Here is a 20,481-nt window from a genome sequence, read left to right on the forward strand (position 1 = left end):
CTCACGAACGGGCCGAATGCGTCCGATTGCGGGTTTTTTCGTAATGATCGGTATTTTGCGATTTTTTCGGAAAATTATCGCGACTTTTTCGTTACCAATACGATTTTTGCGGAAAAACGCGAGTTTTTCGTAGCCATTCCGAAAGTTGCGATTTTTTCGTAGCGTTAAAACTTGAGCAAAAAGTTGTGATTTTTTCGTAGTGTTAAAACTTGCGCAAAACGTAGCGCCTTTTAAGTTTTAACGCTACGAAAAAAGCGCAACTTTTCACGCAAGTTTTAACGCTACGAAAAAATCGCAACTTTCGGAATGGCTACGAAAAACTCGCGTTTTTTCGCGCAAATCGTATTGGTAACGAAAAAGTCGCGATAATTTCCGAAAAGTCGTAAAGGCGCCGAAAAAATCGCAAAAAATACGAAAAAGTCGCAAAATGTTCGTTTACCAATCGGAATTTTTCCAATTTGGATTCGAATTCGTGGGTTAGTAAATCAGCCCCTTAGAAACAGATCTCCTTACCCTGAGGCAGCTGTACATGCAGATGGACATCCAGTTGGTGAGCATCTTCTCAACTACAGACTCAGTCCTACGCAGCATAAGTTTAGGGTTTTTGGAGGCTGAAGAGTCTATGAGATCTACCAGAAGATCCTTCATAATGCTTGTATAATACTCCAGCTTCCCATGGAGAGCAATGGTGAGATGAGAAGCCAAGTTGCATCTGTGAAGTAGAGTCAGCAACTATAAGAACAACAGTGCCTGTATCATATCATTTGGGTTTGTTTCAGATTACTAGTTTATTGTAGTTCTGGGGCAATGTCACATTTATTACAGTCTTCTGAGTTACCACTATGGTTATTACCTCACACAAGTTATAGTTGAGTATATTGTCAAGTTGGTAATGTTATGTGGTTAAAAAAGAGGAAGAGGGGCAGATGTGTGCTTTGCTGAACTTTTGGTTTCCTATATATATACTGATGCCATATGATTATCTGCTGTGGTTACATAATATTCTTCATGTACTTCATGAAGTGACCCTACACTGTAACTATACCTGTCACGAACAGCAAAGTCCTTTTGAAGCTCGACAGCATGGATGAACGTGACCAGGAAGTGCCTGTTGTTAAGCAGAGTGGACAGTAGGGTAATGCCTTCCTCCATGTTTGTCCGACAGTTTTCTGGAACCTGAGAAACCAAACATGAGACGAGATACGTGATGGAACCCTGAGAGCTTTTGGATCCATTTCTGGCTGCCTTTAATCAATAAACAGTGCCTGGGAAACACGGATCTTAAGAAAAAACATCTCACTAGGACAACAAACATTCTTTCTTTCTAGTTTTCAGCCCCCTTCCCAGACTCCTGTATCTTGCAGAGCCGCGCACAATGAACCGTTGAGTTATTAACAATGGCAGCCGTTGCCATATTTCACATGATTTTAATGGCTGAGGTGAGGGAGTATCCTCTAACCAAAACTACTGAAGTTTTTTGATCTCTGATTTCATTGTTCCTTCAAACTGAAATTCCAGCAGTAAATTGTCTGTAACAGTAGAAAGCAAAGTATATACTCATGTGTGTCTATTCTCCCTCCCTCTCCCCGGCTGCTTTTTTATGAACTGGCTCTTTAGGTTTCCCTCAGAATTGCCTTGTTCTTTGTCCTGAAACTATATGAGCCACTTGGGGCTTCTGCCAAAGTAAATGGCCCCGTTCTTTCTTCCACTTTCTTTTTTGTCTGTAGATCTTGGGCAGGAGGAGCATTTGAGATTTACAGTTCACAAAACATCAAACAACTAAGTAAAGAGACGATTAGCAATATAAGTGACATCACATGCATATGCAGTGGGATAGTTTTCCTTAAAGGAAAAGTATACCCCAGAACTATGTAGGTCTTTATAAAAATATATTGCATAAAACAGCTCATATGTAAAACCCGCTTTAAACCATTTTACTACAAATATATTTTTTAATAGCTCACTAAACCATATCCCTGATCTGCTCCATCCACTACTGTTATGTCAAAAACTCCACACCAAACTCCACAATTTCCATCTTGGGCCCCTCTTTCTGCCATAGGGCCCCTGACTGCAGTACCACATGTACCCCCCGATGGTGGCCCTGATTATCTATTCCCTTCATTTAAATTAAAAACCATCTTTAAAAGTTTTTTGTCCACTTATAGACTGTTGCAAGTCAACTAGATTTACACACAAACAGTGTATAATGATTTTATCCAGCACTTATGAAATGTAGGAGCTGTAAAATAACTGATAATCATATACCTCTGGATGTAAGAGCTGAATACAGATATATAGTGATAAACCTTTAGTTTATATCAAGGTGAGATTTAGATTTCGCTACTAGGCATAAAGCTAGTTTTGGTGAGAGGAAAATGTTTGAGAATTAGTTAACAGGCCACTTAGCATTACTATGATCCACTACAACAACTACACCAATACTATTTTGTATTTAGAATTACGCCTAAAGCCCTGCCTCTACAAAAGTATTGGCAAACTACCCTCCTCACTGTTTACTTACCTTCCACTCTCCACAGAGTAGTGGATGTGTCTCTGGCACCTGGAACCCAAGCTGGGTGTTGAAGTTCTGTGTGGGCAAGATGTAGCGCTCTTCATACAGAGATGAACACTGTTAAGAAAAAGAATGAAGCTTACATTGTGCCATAGGAATATCATCTTCAGGCCAAGTTTCCACAACTATATTTTATTAGTCTCTGAAAGAAAACTGGATGGGGGCTGAGGTCCATGGTGCTGTTTTCTCCAACATCTTCTACAGCTGGCTGGACGTGCTTCTGATCTGAAGGCCCTTGCCCAGTCAGAAACCCTTTCCATTACTACAGAGTAGTCTTGAAAACAAGAAATTATTTGGACAGACTCATATATTCTGGCATCATATGGGCCAAACCCTTTGATATGTAACTATCATCTCCCAGATATCAGTACAAGCTACTAAACTGCACTGATATGACTTGCAGACCCACCTGATGAATAGCCCATTTACTTCTGAGTAAGGTAATGAACTGATACATGAAGGCCATCACTTGTTAGACAGTCAACTTTGGGGTGATCACAGCAGAGTTTGATTAGCCAAACTAATAGTTTTCAAGAGGAAAACATGTTTGGATGGGTATACAGTTCTGAGAACTGTCTATAAGAGCAGAGCAGTCTTAGGGCTCTGGCACACGGGGACATTAGTCGCCCGAGGCAAAACTCCCTGTTCGCGGGCGACTAATCTCCCCAAGTTGCCTACCCCTGCCATCCCACCGGCGAACATGTAAGTCGCCGGCGGGATGGCAGACGCGGCGGCGCGATTTTGCGCATTCCTGAAATCGCCCCGCCGCGTCTGCCATCCCGCCGGCAACTTACATGTTCGCCGGTGGGATGGCAGGGGTAGGCAACTCGGGGAGATTAGCTGCCGCCAACAGGGAGTTTTGCCGCGGGCGACTAATCTCCCAGTGTGCCAGAGCCCTAAGACTGCTCTGCTCTTATAGACAGTTCTCAGAACTGTATACCCATCCAAACATGTTTTCCTCTTGAAAACTATTAGTTTGGCTAATCAAACTCTGCTGCGGGCGACTAATCTCCCCGTGTGCCAGAGCCCTTAAGAGGATCCCAACAGAGGCAACTGGCCAGAGACCAGCAAAGTTGCAGTTGTTAGTTAATTAAGTGTGTGGGATATAGAGTAGGTTAAGACTGAGACAGCAGTGCTAGATATCGCAGAAGCAACAGCTGAAGACTGTCAGGTGCAGCTGGTACTTGAAGTTCATGAAGGGCCATAATATAAACCATCACTCCATGCTCTGTCTTGCCCTGGCCCCACTACCCTGTATTAAAGGACAACACGTAGCCAGGCAACACGTAGCCAGTGGCAGATAAACATTCTGCTCTGCTTTTTCTCCCATGTAACATTCTTAGCACAGAAAAGTATGAGGGAGATGGTGCCACTGAAAATGAATGCAGAACATGAGGTTGAACACAGGCTGGAGCATCGCCAATTAAGGCCTCGTTCTGCTTCTCCATTTTAGTGGGAAGTGGGCACTAAACAACATCAGAATTCAGCAGAATCACAAAGTGACTCAACAGTCAGCACTCACTTTGTTAGTATTACTTCCTCTGCAGAATGTTATATTTGACATCAAAAAGTGCTCATTGGGCCATCTGGGACACATTGGGCAATTTTTGCTCTATTAATATTTAACCAAAAGACCTTTCATGTGAGTCAACTGAAAGTGCTTATATAAGAACACGCTGGATGACTGTTTCTTAGAAACACCGACCACTGCATTTTCTGACAACAAACTAATGGGGCAGGGGTGATTTTAGGATGTTTTGTCACCTTGGCTATTAAAAAAACTACCCAGACAAAGCATCCAAAATCGCCTTGGGTGCCATTGCCCTTATGACCAGCTTTCTGACCCAGCAGGCAGTATTATTCAATCTTTTTTGGAAACAATGCACAACAAATAGTTACTCTTACAGCTAGGTTACCATCGTAGATGCTTAAATGCCTTAGAACTGAGTGGGGCACCAATCTGGCCTATAACGTATTTATTGGCAGGGCAATTCTTTTAAATGGGCATAAGGGGCTTTAGCCAGGGCCCACCAGGATAGGGGGCTCACAAGCACACCTTTAATCTGGCAGAAGTATCCTGCAGAGATGGCAGACACCTCATTTTAATCAACTGGAAGAGCTCTATAGCATGAGATTAGCTTGCCTTTTTTCTTGTTGCATCACTGTTTTGTCATTTTTCTTCTCCACGGTCCCGGGCAGCACACCAGGGATCATACCTACTTCAGTAATTGCAGACCATTTCTTGCCTGCATTGCTATAGTGAACTTCACGTGATTGAGGGTTATTACAAATTTCTTAGGGCAGTGGGGGCCCACCAATAAAATTTTGGGGCCCTGTTCATTTGGACTTCCAAAACACATTGCAAGTGTTATTTCTTCAATCCTGTCCAGTCAGATGATAAATTAAGGTGATATCTTAAGTAATTTTGCTGAGTACCTTGGTAGGTGCAACAGTCTTACCTTTGGGAAGAAGGTGCGTGTGACAAAATGTTTGTATTCTAGGAAGGGGATTCCTTGGCTGCGATTTAATTCCTTCGTTAGGTCTGTCATATCTGTCTGCAGCTCAGCAAATCCTATAACCAAGGCAGATAAACATAAGCAGCCCAACTATTGGCATGTGTCAGCTGATCATGAGCTTAGTTACTAGGATGAAGAAAGCCAATAAATTAACAATAAAGTAACTGAGGCTAAAAACAGACCATCTGCATCATTTCAGCCATTCCCTCTTGGCTTGCAAGGACTTTCGCATTATTAAAAATAACTAGCTCTCCACTAATAATAATAATAAGAAGAAAGATGTTATTTCTATCTTTCAGAAAAGAAAGTACCATGAAAAGCTCTTCTATAATCAAGCAGCGGAAAGACAACATAATTCTTAGCATGAAAGAAAATCCCTTTTGTCCAGTAATACTTATACCCCCACACCCGATCTAAAACATTTTACTGGACCTCTTACCTTTCCGGATTTCCTCTCGGATTTGAGATTCCATCTCCTCCATCTGTACGAGAGTTTTCTGCCAATAGCGCTCAGCTCTACGACTCTTGGTACAGAAAACAAACAGAGCTGGAGAAACAAAAAGAAAAGTGCAGAGTCAATCAGATGCAGCCAAAAGACATCAAGGGAGGGCAATATCTGCCTCTGTATCAGATAATAATGGCTTCTGGATGGGTTATGGCAGTGATCCCCAACCAATGGCTTGTGAGTTACATGTTGCTCTCCCTTGGATGTTGCTCCCAGTGGGCCCCAAAGCAGGTGCTTATTTTTTAAATCTTGGCTTGGAGGCAAGTTTTTGTTGCATAAAAACCATAAGTACGGCCAAACAAAACCTCCTGTAGGCTGCCAGTCCATATAGGGGCTACTAAATAGCCAATCACAGCCCTTATTTGGCACCCTGTGGAACCTTTTTCATGCTTGTGTTGCTCCCCAATTCATTTTAAATTTGAGTGTAGCTCATGGGTAAACAGGGGTATCATGTAAGCGATTGCAATCACTGGGGGGTTCCTAACATTTTGGACTTCTTTAATGCGAAATAAACATAGCAAAGATTTTAATATGTATACATTTCTAACTGCTATAAACTATCTGCTGATTTTTTTAACCAGTAGTAGTGATAAGCGCATCCACTGTCTCCATATCCATTTGAAATTTCTTTTACTGCACCATTTTTTTTGCAGTTATTGGAGTCTATGGGAGTATTTTTGCAGTGAAACCTGAAGAAAAATCTTGCTGATCACTACTAATGGACATGAAGCCATCCCCTGACTTTAGCACAAACAAGTTTTCATTAAAGGTGAACAAATCCCAAAATCACTGATAGGTTTTTATTTCTTAGGCCCTTCCCAGTGACTGTAATCACTATTAAATCACAGTAACGAATGTATTTGCTGAGGAGGGGGAAGGGGCGGCAGCTGGGGCAGGGGGTATCAAATTCAGTGGCAGAGTCTGGGGTGGGTCAGGTCTTTGGGCTCCTGGTACCCCAGTTCAACACTGCCTTTTTTCCCTTCTAAGGCAAATTGGAGAAACCTTCAGATGATGTTCCTCTAATGGAAAAAGATAGGTAGGATTTGCTTCGATAAGAACTTAAAATTGGCAGTTCCCAATGGCTTTTGGAAGCTGAAGGCTGTTGGCATCTGCAGTAGACAAAAGCTGAAGGGTAGTGAGTTTGACATTGCCAGTGTAGATGAACTTAACATCCCTTCAGATTCTGAAAGATAGGAGCTGTCATCACATCATGTGCTACCCTTGGGGTTATTTTGTTAAGGCGCTGGACACAAGCTTATCACTGCTGCGAGGAATTCCCAGCTGGGGGGATGCATGTCCAACTTACCGACCACGGAGAGGAGTAACAATATACTGCAGATGACTATGGAGATGATGATTGATGTGTCTATCCCGGCCAGGTGCAGAGTGGTGATAGTCTGATTGAATTTGCCAACTTGTATCTGTGAAAAGACCAAAATGCACAAATGTAAGAAGACTTTCTGGATGTACAAACTAGCCCAGTGTTAATAGACTTAGTTCCATGTGCATGGGGTTAGCATTCAAGCAGCACTCACTGGTTTCCCTGCACAGTGGAAGGCCAGTTGCAGAGGGCCAGGCATCCAGAGGCATTCATTAACCAATGAGTTACAGTCTCAGTAGCTTAATGCTGGGCTGACAGCACCACATGACCCATACGGCAACTGCAGTACCTAGGTAGTGTCCAACCAAGATTTTTATTGTGGGTTCTTTATTAAAGTTACAGCTCCTCCCTAAACAATTACTAGGGCTCATTTACAATGCCCCACAAAGTGTGCAAAGTGCAAAAAAGGCACAATCTTTAGACAGTGCTCCATTCAAAAGGGGAGGGGGTGAGGCAGGTAGGCGCATCTCCTCCCGCCCCATACCTTGCACGTCACTAAGAGGCACAAGGCATGGCGTAGCCCATATTGGGGCCCTGTACTTACTGCTCAGGCAGGGCTGAACTATGCTGCCTGACGCTGCTCTTTGCAACTGAAAATGCCCCCTTGTTGTTAGGGTCACTGACTCTTGGCAACAAAAAAAACATATTTGGGCACATTTACAAAGCGTGACTATAGTTACAATCACCGAGCACCAACTGTACCAATGCTTCCCCCCAGTCACTTTGGATGAATCATGAGCAGTGAGTCTATTCCCACTGGGGAACCATAAAGCTAACACTTTGAAGGTGGTGGTAGCACCAGGGTTTCCACAGTGGCGTATGTCAGTTGACACAATGTACAGATTACATTTTTTACTCTGAATGCCAAAAATTATGCCAACAAGACTTTATCACAATTAGTTGCAACAAAGCACACGTGCCAATGCGTCAACAATTGCACCAGATGTATTACCCTTCTGCAGATGCTATTACACTGGAAATGTGGGAATAAATGCTTCATTGTTGGTAAAAAACATGGTGACTTGGGCCTCAAATTGCACTTGGCACACTGCCCTTGGCTAGTAAATAAGCCCTACTTATTATTATTATTCTTGTTGTTGTATATTACTCATATTTTTATCATCCTCTATACTAATCACACTAAAAGTTCATTTTTAGGTAAACTACACTATTAAATAGCCGATCTTGCTGCCACAGTGCCCATCTAATAGATTTTCAAAACTGTCCTTTGTCCTGACTTTGCTGAGCAGGAAGAGTCTCCCAGTAGAGGTCAGTACAGTAAGCAGAATATGAAACGGACATAGGGTTATCCTAAATGTAGAGGTTGAATAGAGGCTGAGGGTTTATAGGAACTTGCAAGAATAAAGGGAGTTTCTATTTGGCAGTGACTCTATCCCAAAAAGTCCAGACAGTTTGGGGAACTCCAGCTGGCAGTATTATACAGAAATGTTATGACCAATGCCTTAGGGGAAACAAATTGCTAAGAATAAAAGAAGAACTATTCAGAGATTACATTTTTTCCTTTGAGATATCATGTATATCACATAAGGTTTGGCAATGCCCAGTCACCCACTGTCCACATGTGACTCTTTTAACCCAGTGTCCACATGTGACTCTTTTAACCCAGTCACTGTCCGGATCTTTATTGGTCACGGGCAGCACCATAGTGACATCAATGTATTATATACAATATCTATCCCAATTAACATTTCTCATGTTGCATATGTTAATTCTGGACAATAAGAAACTATCTGCAGTCAGAATCAGCCATTTAAATCACTTTGTTCTATTGCCCAACACCCACAGGAACTCCTTAGCCCTGTGCTGGGGTTGTTTTACCAGTTTTCCTTTGCCCATTCAACTAGATCTTGCCATGTAAACAGGCTGCTGTTATCTTTGTGCACTATTAATACAAATGATTTTTATCAGCCAGGATGGTCGGATGTTGTTTGGGAATGCTGGATCGAGCTGTGGTTCTCTCAAATTGATTTTCAATGGGCCCTTATACAGGTATGGGATCCCTTACCCCGAAAGTTATGAATTATGGAAAGGCCATCTCCCATGGACTCCATTATAAGCAAATAATTCTAATTTTTAAAAATGATTTCCTTTTTCTCTGTAATAATAAAACAGTACCTGTACTTGATCCCAACTAAGGTATAATTACCCCTTATTGGGGGCAGAAGAGCCCTATTGGGTTTATTTCATGGTTAAATGATTCCCTTTTCTCTGTAATAATAAAACAGTACCTGTACTTGATCCAAACTAAGATATAATTACCCCATATTAGGGCAGAACAGCCCTATTGGGTTTATTTAATGGTTAAATGATTCCTTTTCTCTGTAATAATAAAACAGTACCTGTACTTGATCCCAACTAAGATATAATTACCCCTTATTGGAGGCAAAACAAGCCTATTGGGTTTATTCAATATTTAAATGATTTTTAGCAGACCTGAGTTATGGAGATCCAAATTACAGAAAGATCTCTTATCCGGAATACCCTGGGTCCCGAGCATTCTGGATTTAATATGGATGTACAGGTATAGGACCTGTTATCCAGAATGCTTGGGACCAAGGGTATTCCGAATAAGGGATCTTTCCGTAATTTGGATCTCTATTCCTTAAGTCTACTAAAAATTCAATAAAACATGAATTAAACAGGATTGTTTTGCATCAAATAAGGATTAATTATATCTTAGTTGGCATTGATTACAAGGTACTGCTTTATTACTACAGAGAAAAAGGAAATCAGTTTTAAAATTCTGAATTATTTGATTTAAATGGAGTCTATGGAAGACGGGCTTTCTGTAATTTGGAGCTTTCTGGATAACGGGTTTCTGGATAAGGGATCCCATACCTGTATTTAAATAATGTTAGATATTGTAGCCAGGAGAATCTTTCAACTTTCTCACAGTCAGGAAATATTTTCCTATCTTAAGGCAAAACTGAAGAACTTTTTTTAAATTAATTCAGTGACAAAGGGGTGTATATGGCTGAATATGATGGACAGAAAGGGCAAGTAGCATTTGTACAAAGTCAGAAATTACACGCCAGTCATAGTGTTAACTACTTACACTCAACCCATATGAACTAGATAAAGATATTGGGCTGATTATTTTAACTTTAATACCAAAAATAAAACTGCAGAAAGTTGCAGGAATACTTTCTTCTGCTTCTGCCATATGGGTGCCCGTATTAGCTTAAAGACATTTGCAATGGGGCCATAATCATATGTAGTTCTAGCCATTTAACACAGTTGTCACAACCAGCAGTTGCAACAAAACCATGACCAGACTGCTTACAGTAACAACTTTTCAAGCTTGCCGCTACTGAGGTAAACAATATGGCAGCCCTCGCTGACATACACAAATATACAAAAAGGGAACCCTCAAGGAACTAGGTCTGTCTGTTGAAAAGGAATCTGTCATTTGCTTATGGTGTAAATATTTACTGAATCCTGTTTGGATCTAATTTAAAGTATCCAAACAAAAATTAATTCTCATTTAGGCGTCTGCATATATATATATTTTTATGTATCGGTATTATATAAGGGAGCTGTCATTCTAGGTATTTAACAATATGGGCTTGCTTCCGGCATACATAATAGACATTGCTTTATTAAATAATATATCTATATTTTTTTTTGTGCAAACCCTGTGAGTGCCGACATTTTTGCTTTTATATATAAAATATGGGCTCTATGTAATAAACTATAGAAATATACTAAAGAAAATACATATAACATATATTTGTAGCAAATGTTTTATTAGCTATAAACATTGCTTTAATTAAAAAAAAAATATATATATATAAACACACAGCACATGATAGATCTTTTTTAAGGGACAAGTGACTGGCAGATCAAGGTTTATTTTTCTATTTAACACTGTCAAAAGACCAAATCCACAGATGTGGAAGTTCCCATGATCATATGAGAAGTACTTCAAGAACAACACAAGTGAGAGAGAATGATCATTTGGAGAACAGCTTTGCTGGGTATTCAGAAGTCAGGAAAACACATGAACAAATAAAAGGATTCTAAACAGATACTGTTAACGTTTATGCTGGGGTGGAACGTTAGCCTAGGGGTACATTTAAGATATATTTAGGTAGAGCAACGGTGGTCAAAACACCTTTAAGTGCCTGTCACTGTTTCCCATAGCTATGTGCCGCTCAGTGAGGGTTGGACAATGAATGTACAGCTGTGTTATCTCCTTACCGTCACAGGTAGATAGCGCTGAGAGGAGCTCAAAGACTCATTGATGCTGCAGTGTATGACCTTGTCATTAAAGATAAAGATCGACTCGCATGGAATCTGTCCGACCTTCACCCGATATTCATCTACTCTCAGTCCAAGGTTGTCTGGCTCTTTCTGTCAAAAGAAAATAGCAGATCTGGATGTTTTAAAAAAAATAAAAAGATTCTGGTTGAATTTTAAATCCGCTGTTTGCTGGATCTGAAATGCATCCAGGCGACTTCATCTTTTTACATGGGAGTGTTGGCAACCTCCTATTGTGGTTACAGAAATATATATAAAGCCTATGTCTGTTACTGTATGTTGGAGAGACTATTCAGCCAGTACATGATAGAATTTCACAACACAAATCTATAATGCATATGGAAGTCATGGAAATTACCAGTACCATGTCTTTTTAAACAGGCTGAACATACTGATTCCCAGCTTCATTTTCCTGTAATTGAATCTGTATCCACTCCATGACATGGAGGGAACAGAGGGACTGACATCACTGCTGTGATTATGATCTGTGGGGCATCATATTAGAATGTACATTGTCTATATGTAATAATAGTTTTTTAATTTTTTTGAGAATTAGGTTCTTTGTAAAGATCCGTTGTTGAAAGTACAGGGATGATATTTATCTTGCCTGTAAACATGTTGTATTCTTGTTGTGTTTGAGAATAGGATGTCAGCCCAAAATGTTAGATGTGAATTACTGTTTAATGGGTTTTTTTGTGGAATATATTGCTTTAGCTATGGTTACCTTAAAAAATGACAAACCATGCTGCGTTTTTAGTAATGCTTGTGCCCCTTTACAGAAAGCCACAGCCAGCAATCAGTGCTTTCATGGTCAATATCTGAGTAAAAAAACAAATGGCTGCTTTTTAAGCCAAAGGTGGTAAGACGGTAACATGAGCTTTTATGGTTGCATCACTGAAGTCCTTACATGTATAACCAGAGTTAGCGGTTCCCCAACGTGATGCTTAATCAACTTTTCTTTCTTGGCTGTGTAGAACATTGGGTCAGGCTGATACTCCAGGCTGAAATGGGCTTCCACAATAGCTTTCCCAAGATCCACTTGCACCCCATTAATGAAAAAGTCCATGTTCTCCATGGTGCTGTTGGGGGCTGTAGGGGAGGGGCAGGTGATTATAGTTGGGCTTAAGACTGTGCAGTTCTGAAAGAAATATGTAAAGGAGAATTATTTTCCCAGTCTGTATTAACAAGTATGAAGAAGCTTACAAGATAACCTTAACTAATATCACCTCTATCCCACCCATGATGATGTAGCACTTTTCACTCAAAGACATTCAATTTCATCAAAGGGCTAATCAGTCAGATACTATTGAGGAACAATCAGTTTAAGGCCACCTTTAGCCTTAGATCCGATTTAGTCGGATGCGGTCCCCAATCCGACTGAATTTTCTAACCTGGCCGATCGATATCTGGCCAATTTCAGGCCAGATATCGGTCGGGCAGGCCCCTTGTTTCTGCCCCATACACGGGCCGTTGTAGCTGCCAATACCGGTCCCTTGGACCGATTCTCCAGCTTATCGGCCCGTGTAGGGGCAGAAACGAGGGGCCTGGCTGACCGATATCTGGCCTGAAATTGGCCAGATATCGATCGGCCAGGTTAGAAAATTCAGTCGGATCAGGGACTGCATCGGCTCGTTGATGCGGTCCCAGGACCGACTGCCCCATTGCCGCCATTAGAATTCGATTGTTTGGCCTTAGGGCCAAACGATCGAATTCGCCTACATGTTACCCGATATCACCAAGCGAGCGAATCTGCCCGTGTATGGGCAGCTTTAGTGACTCATGACTCTTTGCTGGCAGGTCACATGCTTCTCCTCAACTTCCACAATGGTTTTTACGATCTCAATACAAGAGAAGAGGGTGTGGCCTAGAAGTTTTGGGTGTGGCATGATAGCACTGACCACAAATGTTAATCTTCATAGAATGGAAAATAATCCTGCCTTTAGAGAACATATTACATCCACTTGGACAGGCCTGCTTACCATTCGCCTTCCTTTCTCATGTTGAATTCCCATCATTATAGACTGCACCATGTCAAATCTTTCGCCGGTCACAGTGATGATCCGCCCACCACTGCACAAAGCAAAAGAGAAGTTTACAGATCATTGCTTCTTGCAAGCATTTGCACTATGTTAGGTATGTGCCAGTGATGGCATCTTTAATATAGCTACCCATAAATTATGTGGACATCATCTGAACATTCTCACAATATGATTTTCACTAAAGGCCATACCCCCAGATCTTACAGTGTATACTGTAGAGAAGTTGGGGCATTAGGCTGACAGATAGCATATCAGGTGTCCATTCACATGAACGGCTGAAACAGCCTCATAGGGTAAAAAACCTTGACTTCAATCCCCTAAAACATACTACTTGAACTTGAATTTAAATTAACCTGTTTTAGAAAATTAGGTATCTCTCTGCCAAAAAAGGGCAAATGTTTGCATGCATGAATGTCATCCTTCATCATTCTCTCAGTACTGTTAAGTGAGAGCTCTCTCTTAATATACTGCCATTAGGTTCTATACCTGCAGTCTTTAGGTTCTTATGCTACTGGGATGAAAGGGACAGCCTTCACATTCTTTAGATCCATGCTTGTGGCCTCTATGTTTTCCAAGTACTTAAAGTGGGGACCTTCCTACCTGAGGGGGCTGCTTCTTGGATCCATGCTTTTGATCACTGGGTTCTCTTGGTACTTGAAAAATAGTTCTTCCTTTACACAAGATTTTTTCTCAAACTGGACACAGATGTGTACCTTGGTTTCAGGGAGAAATTTCATTGGTGGAACTGTACACTGGATGGTGCTCTGTGTGCGCCTGAGAGATTTATACAGAGAAATACTGTTATATAATGTCCTGGAAAATATATGATATAGAGGGATTTAGAGAGAGACTGGTTGTACCCTAAAAACCAGGGTGTGAAAGTCAAGACAGGGAAGGAGAAAACAAGGCATTGATAGGAGGAGACATACTGACTGTACTTACACAAGGTCTCTGCATTCCTGTGTCTTATTGAACAGCACTCGGACATCTCTGCCAATATTCAGATTGGTACCAGAGATTGTTACTCTGGTTCCTCCAGCCCAAGGGCCAAAATCTGGGGATAAATAATCCACCTCTGGAACCTGTAAACAAAAGAAGTTTTATTATTCATTTACTGGGCTAAAATTTAAAATTGGAGCCTATATAAACTGAGTCCACTTTCAAGTCAGGATTCTGTCTATGAATCCTCATTTCCAGTTCTGATGGCTGTAAAAAAGTCTCCATAAAACTTTCCCCGTGTACCCCTCTGCTCTCTGAAGTTGGTTAATTACTATCGCAAGAGAATGCTCCAGTCAGGAGCTTAATTCACTCATCTTGCTAATATCTAACACAGGAATTTGGCCTCAGTTTTATTATTGCGGTTTGAAGCTAGAACAAAAGCCCCACGACAATCACATAAACAAAAAACCTGAGATCAGTTGTACACAGGGTAGGAGTTATTCTTAGTTTTTGTATTAATTGGGCAACTGATCTTGAAGAGATTGGAAAAAAAGTTTTTTTAAGCAGTGTTGCTTTATTTATTATTAAGGATACAACTCTGTAGTAAATCTTCCATCTTGCTTTAATCCTTGATGATGAACTGAGGTATACAGGAATTACTGTGTAACGCATGGTTGAGCAACCAGCAAGATATCACCTGTCACATTGGAACTGGTGATCCATCTAACTTATACCATTTACCTGGAAAGAATATTTCTCCTTGGACCTGCCGCCTCCATTTACATCTACAGAGACCCAGTCAGTGAGCAGCTTGGGAGACTCTCCAGTCATACACACAATCCTGGAAGAAGAGATATTCCAAGTGATATAAATGATGCACGGCAGGAACGATTAATAACACTAACAGAAGAATAGACTCACTCCTCAGACACAATGTATTTCTCCTGGATGGGGGTGCACTCTATTTCTCCAATCTTGACCCTTCCGTTGATATCGCTGAAGCGGCTTCCGAGGTTGCGCCCTTGGATAGTAACAAGAGTACCGCCTAACAGGGGTCCACTGGCTGGATCAATCTATGAAGAGGAATTGCATGGTTTTCAGAAAGACAGTCCTGCATAGCAGCCTCTAGATCAAACATGGGCAGATGTTGCCATTTGGAAGTTTGTTACAGTGAAATGTCATTAAAAGCTTCTTGAAATTACTATCTTGTTACTATTCAAAGGATGCTTTGCTATTTTTTGCTTTGTCGGTTATTTTATTGTATGCACTGACCATCTTCCTCTTCCCTGTAGTTGCTCGCTTTCCCTGTTTAACATGCACACAAGGGCCACCAATCAGGGCACTGTATTTTTTTCTTCCCTGGATTTAGTTCTTTGGTCATTTTAACAGAGAATAAAAAGTTAGTAATGTGGTCAAAGGAGCAGACCCATTTCTGTCCCCTTGCTTTGTCTGTGATTGCTTGTCAGTCTTGCACATATTCCCATACACTATCCCAATATGTTTATAATTCAAAATGCTTTATTTATGATAGCTAGTGGGAGCAATAGGGCAGTTCCGTTAATATATACAACAGAAATATGTATAGAATAAATATTTTGTACACAGAATTAGCTAAGTCTTCAAACAGCACTCATTTCCTCTCGGGCCCTCCCATTTCTCATATATCCTCAGGGGGATGCTGAGACCATGGTGCTTCCATTTTCCTGATTCAGACCCTATTGTTATTGCCAAACCACTCAGGGTCACATACTGTTGTTTTCACTTACAGTTGCCACCTTTTCTGTAAAGAATTGCCAGCCTTCTTATGTTTGTTATATTTCTCAATAATAACAACATGTAAGAATAACAGTTATTACTTTTACCAGCCAGGTGGCAACCCAACCATCAGGCTATAGCTCATCCTTTAGAGGTCTTGCTTTTACCTTCCTTATATCAGGAGCAGGACAGGTGTATGGATATGAAATGGATAGTATTTCACTATTCAGCCGACATGACATGCTGCTTTCACTCCAGGAGCAGTGGTGACCGAGGTCTGCCCGGCCTAAGCAGCTGGAGCAATCTGGGGTCTGGGAAGCGCAATTGTACACCTCGACTGGGGGAGAAAACACACAATGCTGATTAGCATAGGGAAAATATTTCTAGCATATTCTAGATATAAAACCAATATCAAACCTGTAACCCTTCTAGCCCTACTATACCTGCTATCCCACAGCCCCAGTCCCTTCCCAGAGGCTATTATCCCCCCACTGCTACTATAGGCACCATCTCTCCCTACTATACCTGCTATACCACAGCCCCAGTCCCTTCCCAGAGGCTATTATCCCCCCACTGCTACTATAGGCACCATCTCTCCCTACTATACCTGCTATCCCACAGCCCCAGTCCCTTCCCAGAGGCTATTATCTCCCCACTGCTACTATAGGCACCATCTCTCCCTACTATACCTGCTATCCCACAGCCACAGTCTCTTCCCAGAGGCTATTATCCCCCCACTGCTACTATAGGCACCCTCTCTCCCTACTATACCTACTATCCCACAGCCACAGTCCCTTCCCAGAGGCTATTATCCCCCCACTGCTACTATAGGCACCCTCTCTCCCTACTATACCTGCTATCCCACAGCCACAGTCCCTTCCCAGAGGCTATTATCCCACTGCTACTATAGGCACCATCTCTCCCTACTATACCTGCTATCCCACAGCCACAGTCCCTACCCAGAGGCTATTATCCCCCCACTGCTACTATAGGCACCATCCCTCCCTAGTTTACCTGCTATCCCACAGCCACAGTCCCTTCCCAGAGGCTATTATCCCACTGCTACTATAGGCACCATCTCTCCCTACTATACCTGCTATCCCACAGCCCCAGTCCCTTCCCAGAGGCTATTATGCCACTGCTACTATAGGCACCATCTCTCCCTACTTAACCTGCTATCCCATGGTCACATTTCCTTCCCTATTATCTTTACTGTTACTATATGCACCATAATCGCTAACCACAACTCCCATATCTCCCAGCTAACCAAATGCAGTACATGACAGTTACTAGAGGACTGGAAGTTTCAAATGCAAGCAGGTTGCAGATCTGTAATGCAAGAAAGAACACACCATGGAACAAAAAGCTTCTAGCTAAATAAACTTTTTTTCTAGCTTCCCACAATAAAACTAAGAAAAAAGGGAACAATCACTGTAAGTCAAATTTTATCACTTAATTAAATTAAGATGAAGGGCTGAATTGACTCGGCTTGTGGGGTGTATTTGGCCCAAGGCCTTTGGTTGGATTTTCATGTTACAGAAACCTAACATCTGCTTAGCATCTGGGAGCATGTAGTCCCCTTATATACATTGGAATCATTAGCATTGCTGTGTAACACAACCTTGCTTTTAAATTGGATGCATATATGTTCTCTTTTACATTGATGCAAAGCTGCACTGTGTTCAGTTTAATAACAAACAAATCAAGGCAAATCATGAGCAAGTTGTCTCCTAGCTCAAGATATGAAATTGCCCCAACTGACAAGCAAAACACATATCTACATAAATTTACAATAGTTTTTAAAACTGACATTCCACTCACAGTGCTCCAGCATTTAATTAGCTACAACCAGCACCCTATGCTGAGCTTTATAACCACCTCCTGCCCCTGGGCACATACACAGATGCTGGTGAGGGCATCATGCAATTATTTAGGGACATTAGACAATTATTAGGGACAATTATTTTTAAAGGACATGCTGTTCCCAACTCTAGCCAGTCTGTAGTCTCCAATATTTTTAACCCCTACACATAGGGAATGGTCACTAATGGCTTGAGCATTGATGTAGTTGTTATAAGTATAATCCTAGATGGGCAGCATTGCTTTCTGGGTTTGGTCATTAGGAATGTTATTATTTTTTTTACATGGGTAATTGTCACTGGCGAGGCAAGCAATATGGCAGAGCTAATGCCTGTTTATTAATGAAAAGACAAAGTATAAGATACTTTTCTATATTTGATTTTTTTCAAAAATTGCAGCAGCCATATTGCTTGTCCCTACTGAGGCATTTTAATTGGGACTCTAGTCTAGAGAAAGTCTCGGCTTACCAGTTCTATGTATAAATAAGACAATACAACACAGTAATGATTAATTTAGAGAATTTGGATAACTGCCCTTGACATTAAATGATCCAGCATGACTCAGTTTGCAAACAGCCAATAGCACCAGAAAGTGAAAATGTTTATTTATATTATAATATTAAATCTGTCTGCCAGCATCTGTAAAGTAAAATAAGTTGTATCTTGGTAGCAAGGGTCCTATAGTAAAGCAAACATGAGTGTAACAAGCTATGAATACAACTGACCCCTGAACCCATTATATTCTATGAACCTACAGTATATGCTATCTGCTATGCAAAGTGAGCCCCACAGCTGCATTGGAGCTTAAATACCGGCACTCATGGTTATTTAGAAACCAGTTTATTTTGGTGTTATTGTCCCTTTAAGAGCTACAGCTCTCACGAGTCATATTGGGCCATGCAATAAAGTTCAAGAGCAAAGAAATTTTTTTTGGAGACAAAAAAAAAACAAGGACAAAGGGCATGCTCTGATATTGGAGGGTGGAAGACTTAAGAGCAACACAAGGAAGTGTAACTTTACAGAACAGGTGCTGCATGCCTGGGATATTGACACCAGGGCAGTATGCAAGCACAGCAGGGGATTAAGCCCTGGGTTATACTGAGGGAGGAGATGCACTTAATACACTGGGCTGCTTTCGTAAATGAGCCTTCATGCCTTCTTTGGTAAATATCACCCTGTCTCGTAACATTAGGTTGCCACCTTCACCAGTGGCAGAATCTAGACATGGGGACAAGACAGTAATGTAAGGGGTTAGCTATGATATTAAGGGCCTGGTAATGATATTAAGGGGGAGGGCTGTGATGTTTAGAGGCGGAGCTGTGACACAGGTGGCGGGGCAGTGTCAGTGACACAGGTGGGTACTGGTGAAGATTTTTTAGGTCCTTGATATTGGCTCATGCAATGTTGAAACAGACAGGGAAAAACTGTATAGGTGGCAACAGTTCCTGCAATATACATAGAAGACACTAGCTCTCACGTCAGATACAATATTAATACAGATACATGATATATGTATGGAATGCACTCAGAAATACATACATGATTTGTGCTGTATGCAATGCACAGTATAAGGCTTACACAAATGTGACACCCTATTAGGGTACAGCTATTAGCTATTCTATGTAATGCCCTGAGATACATGGCTACGGCCCATGTATATACTGAACCCACACATGTATGTTCTGTATAATCCCCAGCAAAGAGTTGCACTTACCAGCCCCAAATTCCTGCTCCTTATAACTCCCTCCCAAAGATAACAAGATTCCGGATTGTAACCCTTCTCCTCCCACGCACAGAAAGCTTTCACTGCTAGGCCTGTGAGGATGTTTTATTATTGGGGGGGTCGGGGGGTCACTCCAAGGAGTCAGTAATCAGTCTGCACTGTCTGTATGTATAAATAATGCCTGGCTGTGGGAGGGCGGCATTCACACCCACACCCAGTAGAGTTATAGTCAAGTCCCCCTTTATGGAGGATAAGAAGGAAGCAATATAGCCTGTATGCAGTGGGTATTATTTACATTATATGTCGCACTTATTTGCACTCTCAAGCTGTATCTCCTGTATGTTAGCAAATCACAAATCTAAAATTGTATATCAAGGTGCTTCTAAGCATGAAATATATGTTAATGTTTATAGCCCAACAGGCCTATAACACTGTTTATTCAGTTTAAATAATCAGTTGTTTACAATGCAAACACGTAATACTCTTTCACTTTCCCACACACCTTTTTTAGACCAGCCACTTTTTGATTATAAATGTATAGAGGGCCTACCAATCAGAAGTACACTCACATATGATAAACCCTGCAGCCCTCTAGAACTCTGGCAGGGGATACTGGGAGTTGCAATTAAACAGCAAACTGCAGGTTTGATATCCCTGATGAATATACTGAATATACCCAAAATTTAACAGTATAATATGTTTGTTGCACTTCTATACACAAACTTTCTTTTGTATGTATCTAAAACATACAGTGCATGCAGTATACCATCAAGCTTACTACTCACCAGAGAGCATGGATGGGTTGTCAAGATACAGTCCTTTATGGTCACTAAGCTGCAGGTTGATTGGGAAGCTCTGGGTTCTTTCAGATGTGTACAACTGTCAGATAATAAAAAAGTTGGTCTGTG

The 20,481-nt window shown here is 41.2% G+C and overlaps 1 protein-coding gene across 1 annotated transcript in view; it reads right to left on the minus strand.

Moving 5' to 3' along the window:
* Window positions 1-20,481, minus strand: part of plxnd1 (plexin D1) — an 84,856-nt gene that overhangs the window by 19,215 nt on the left and 45,160 nt on the right. The window contains exons 11-25 of the mRNA XM_002936256.5: window positions 20,359-20,452; window positions 16,159-16,328; window positions 15,158-15,309; window positions 14,978-15,077; window positions 14,240-14,379; window positions 13,898-14,071; window positions 13,238-13,328; window positions 12,166-12,396; window positions 11,199-11,351; window positions 6,903-7,017; window positions 5,531-5,638; window positions 5,035-5,147; window positions 2,525-2,632; window positions 1,046-1,176; window positions 514-712 (exon numbers count right to left, since the gene is read on the minus strand). Coding sequence (XP_002936302.3) covers window positions 514-712; window positions 1,046-1,176; window positions 2,525-2,632; window positions 5,035-5,147; window positions 5,531-5,638; window positions 6,903-7,017; window positions 11,199-11,351; window positions 12,166-12,396; window positions 13,238-13,328; window positions 13,898-14,071; window positions 14,240-14,379; window positions 14,978-15,077; window positions 15,158-15,309; window positions 16,159-16,328; window positions 20,359-20,452 — 2,079 coding nt within the window. The remainder of the gene's footprint in view (window positions 1-513; window positions 713-1,045; window positions 1,177-2,524; window positions 2,633-5,034; window positions 5,148-5,530; window positions 5,639-6,902; window positions 7,018-11,198; window positions 11,352-12,165; window positions 12,397-13,237; window positions 13,329-13,897; window positions 14,072-14,239; window positions 14,380-14,977; window positions 15,078-15,157; window positions 15,310-16,158; window positions 16,329-20,358; window positions 20,453-20,481) is intronic.

Source organism: Xenopus tropicalis, chromosome 4, assembly GCF_000004195.4.
Source record: "Xenopus tropicalis strain Nigerian chromosome 4, UCB_Xtro_10.0, whole genome shotgun sequence".
NCBI classification, from domain to species: domain Eukaryota; kingdom Metazoa; phylum Chordata; class Amphibia; order Anura; family Pipidae; genus Xenopus; species Xenopus tropicalis.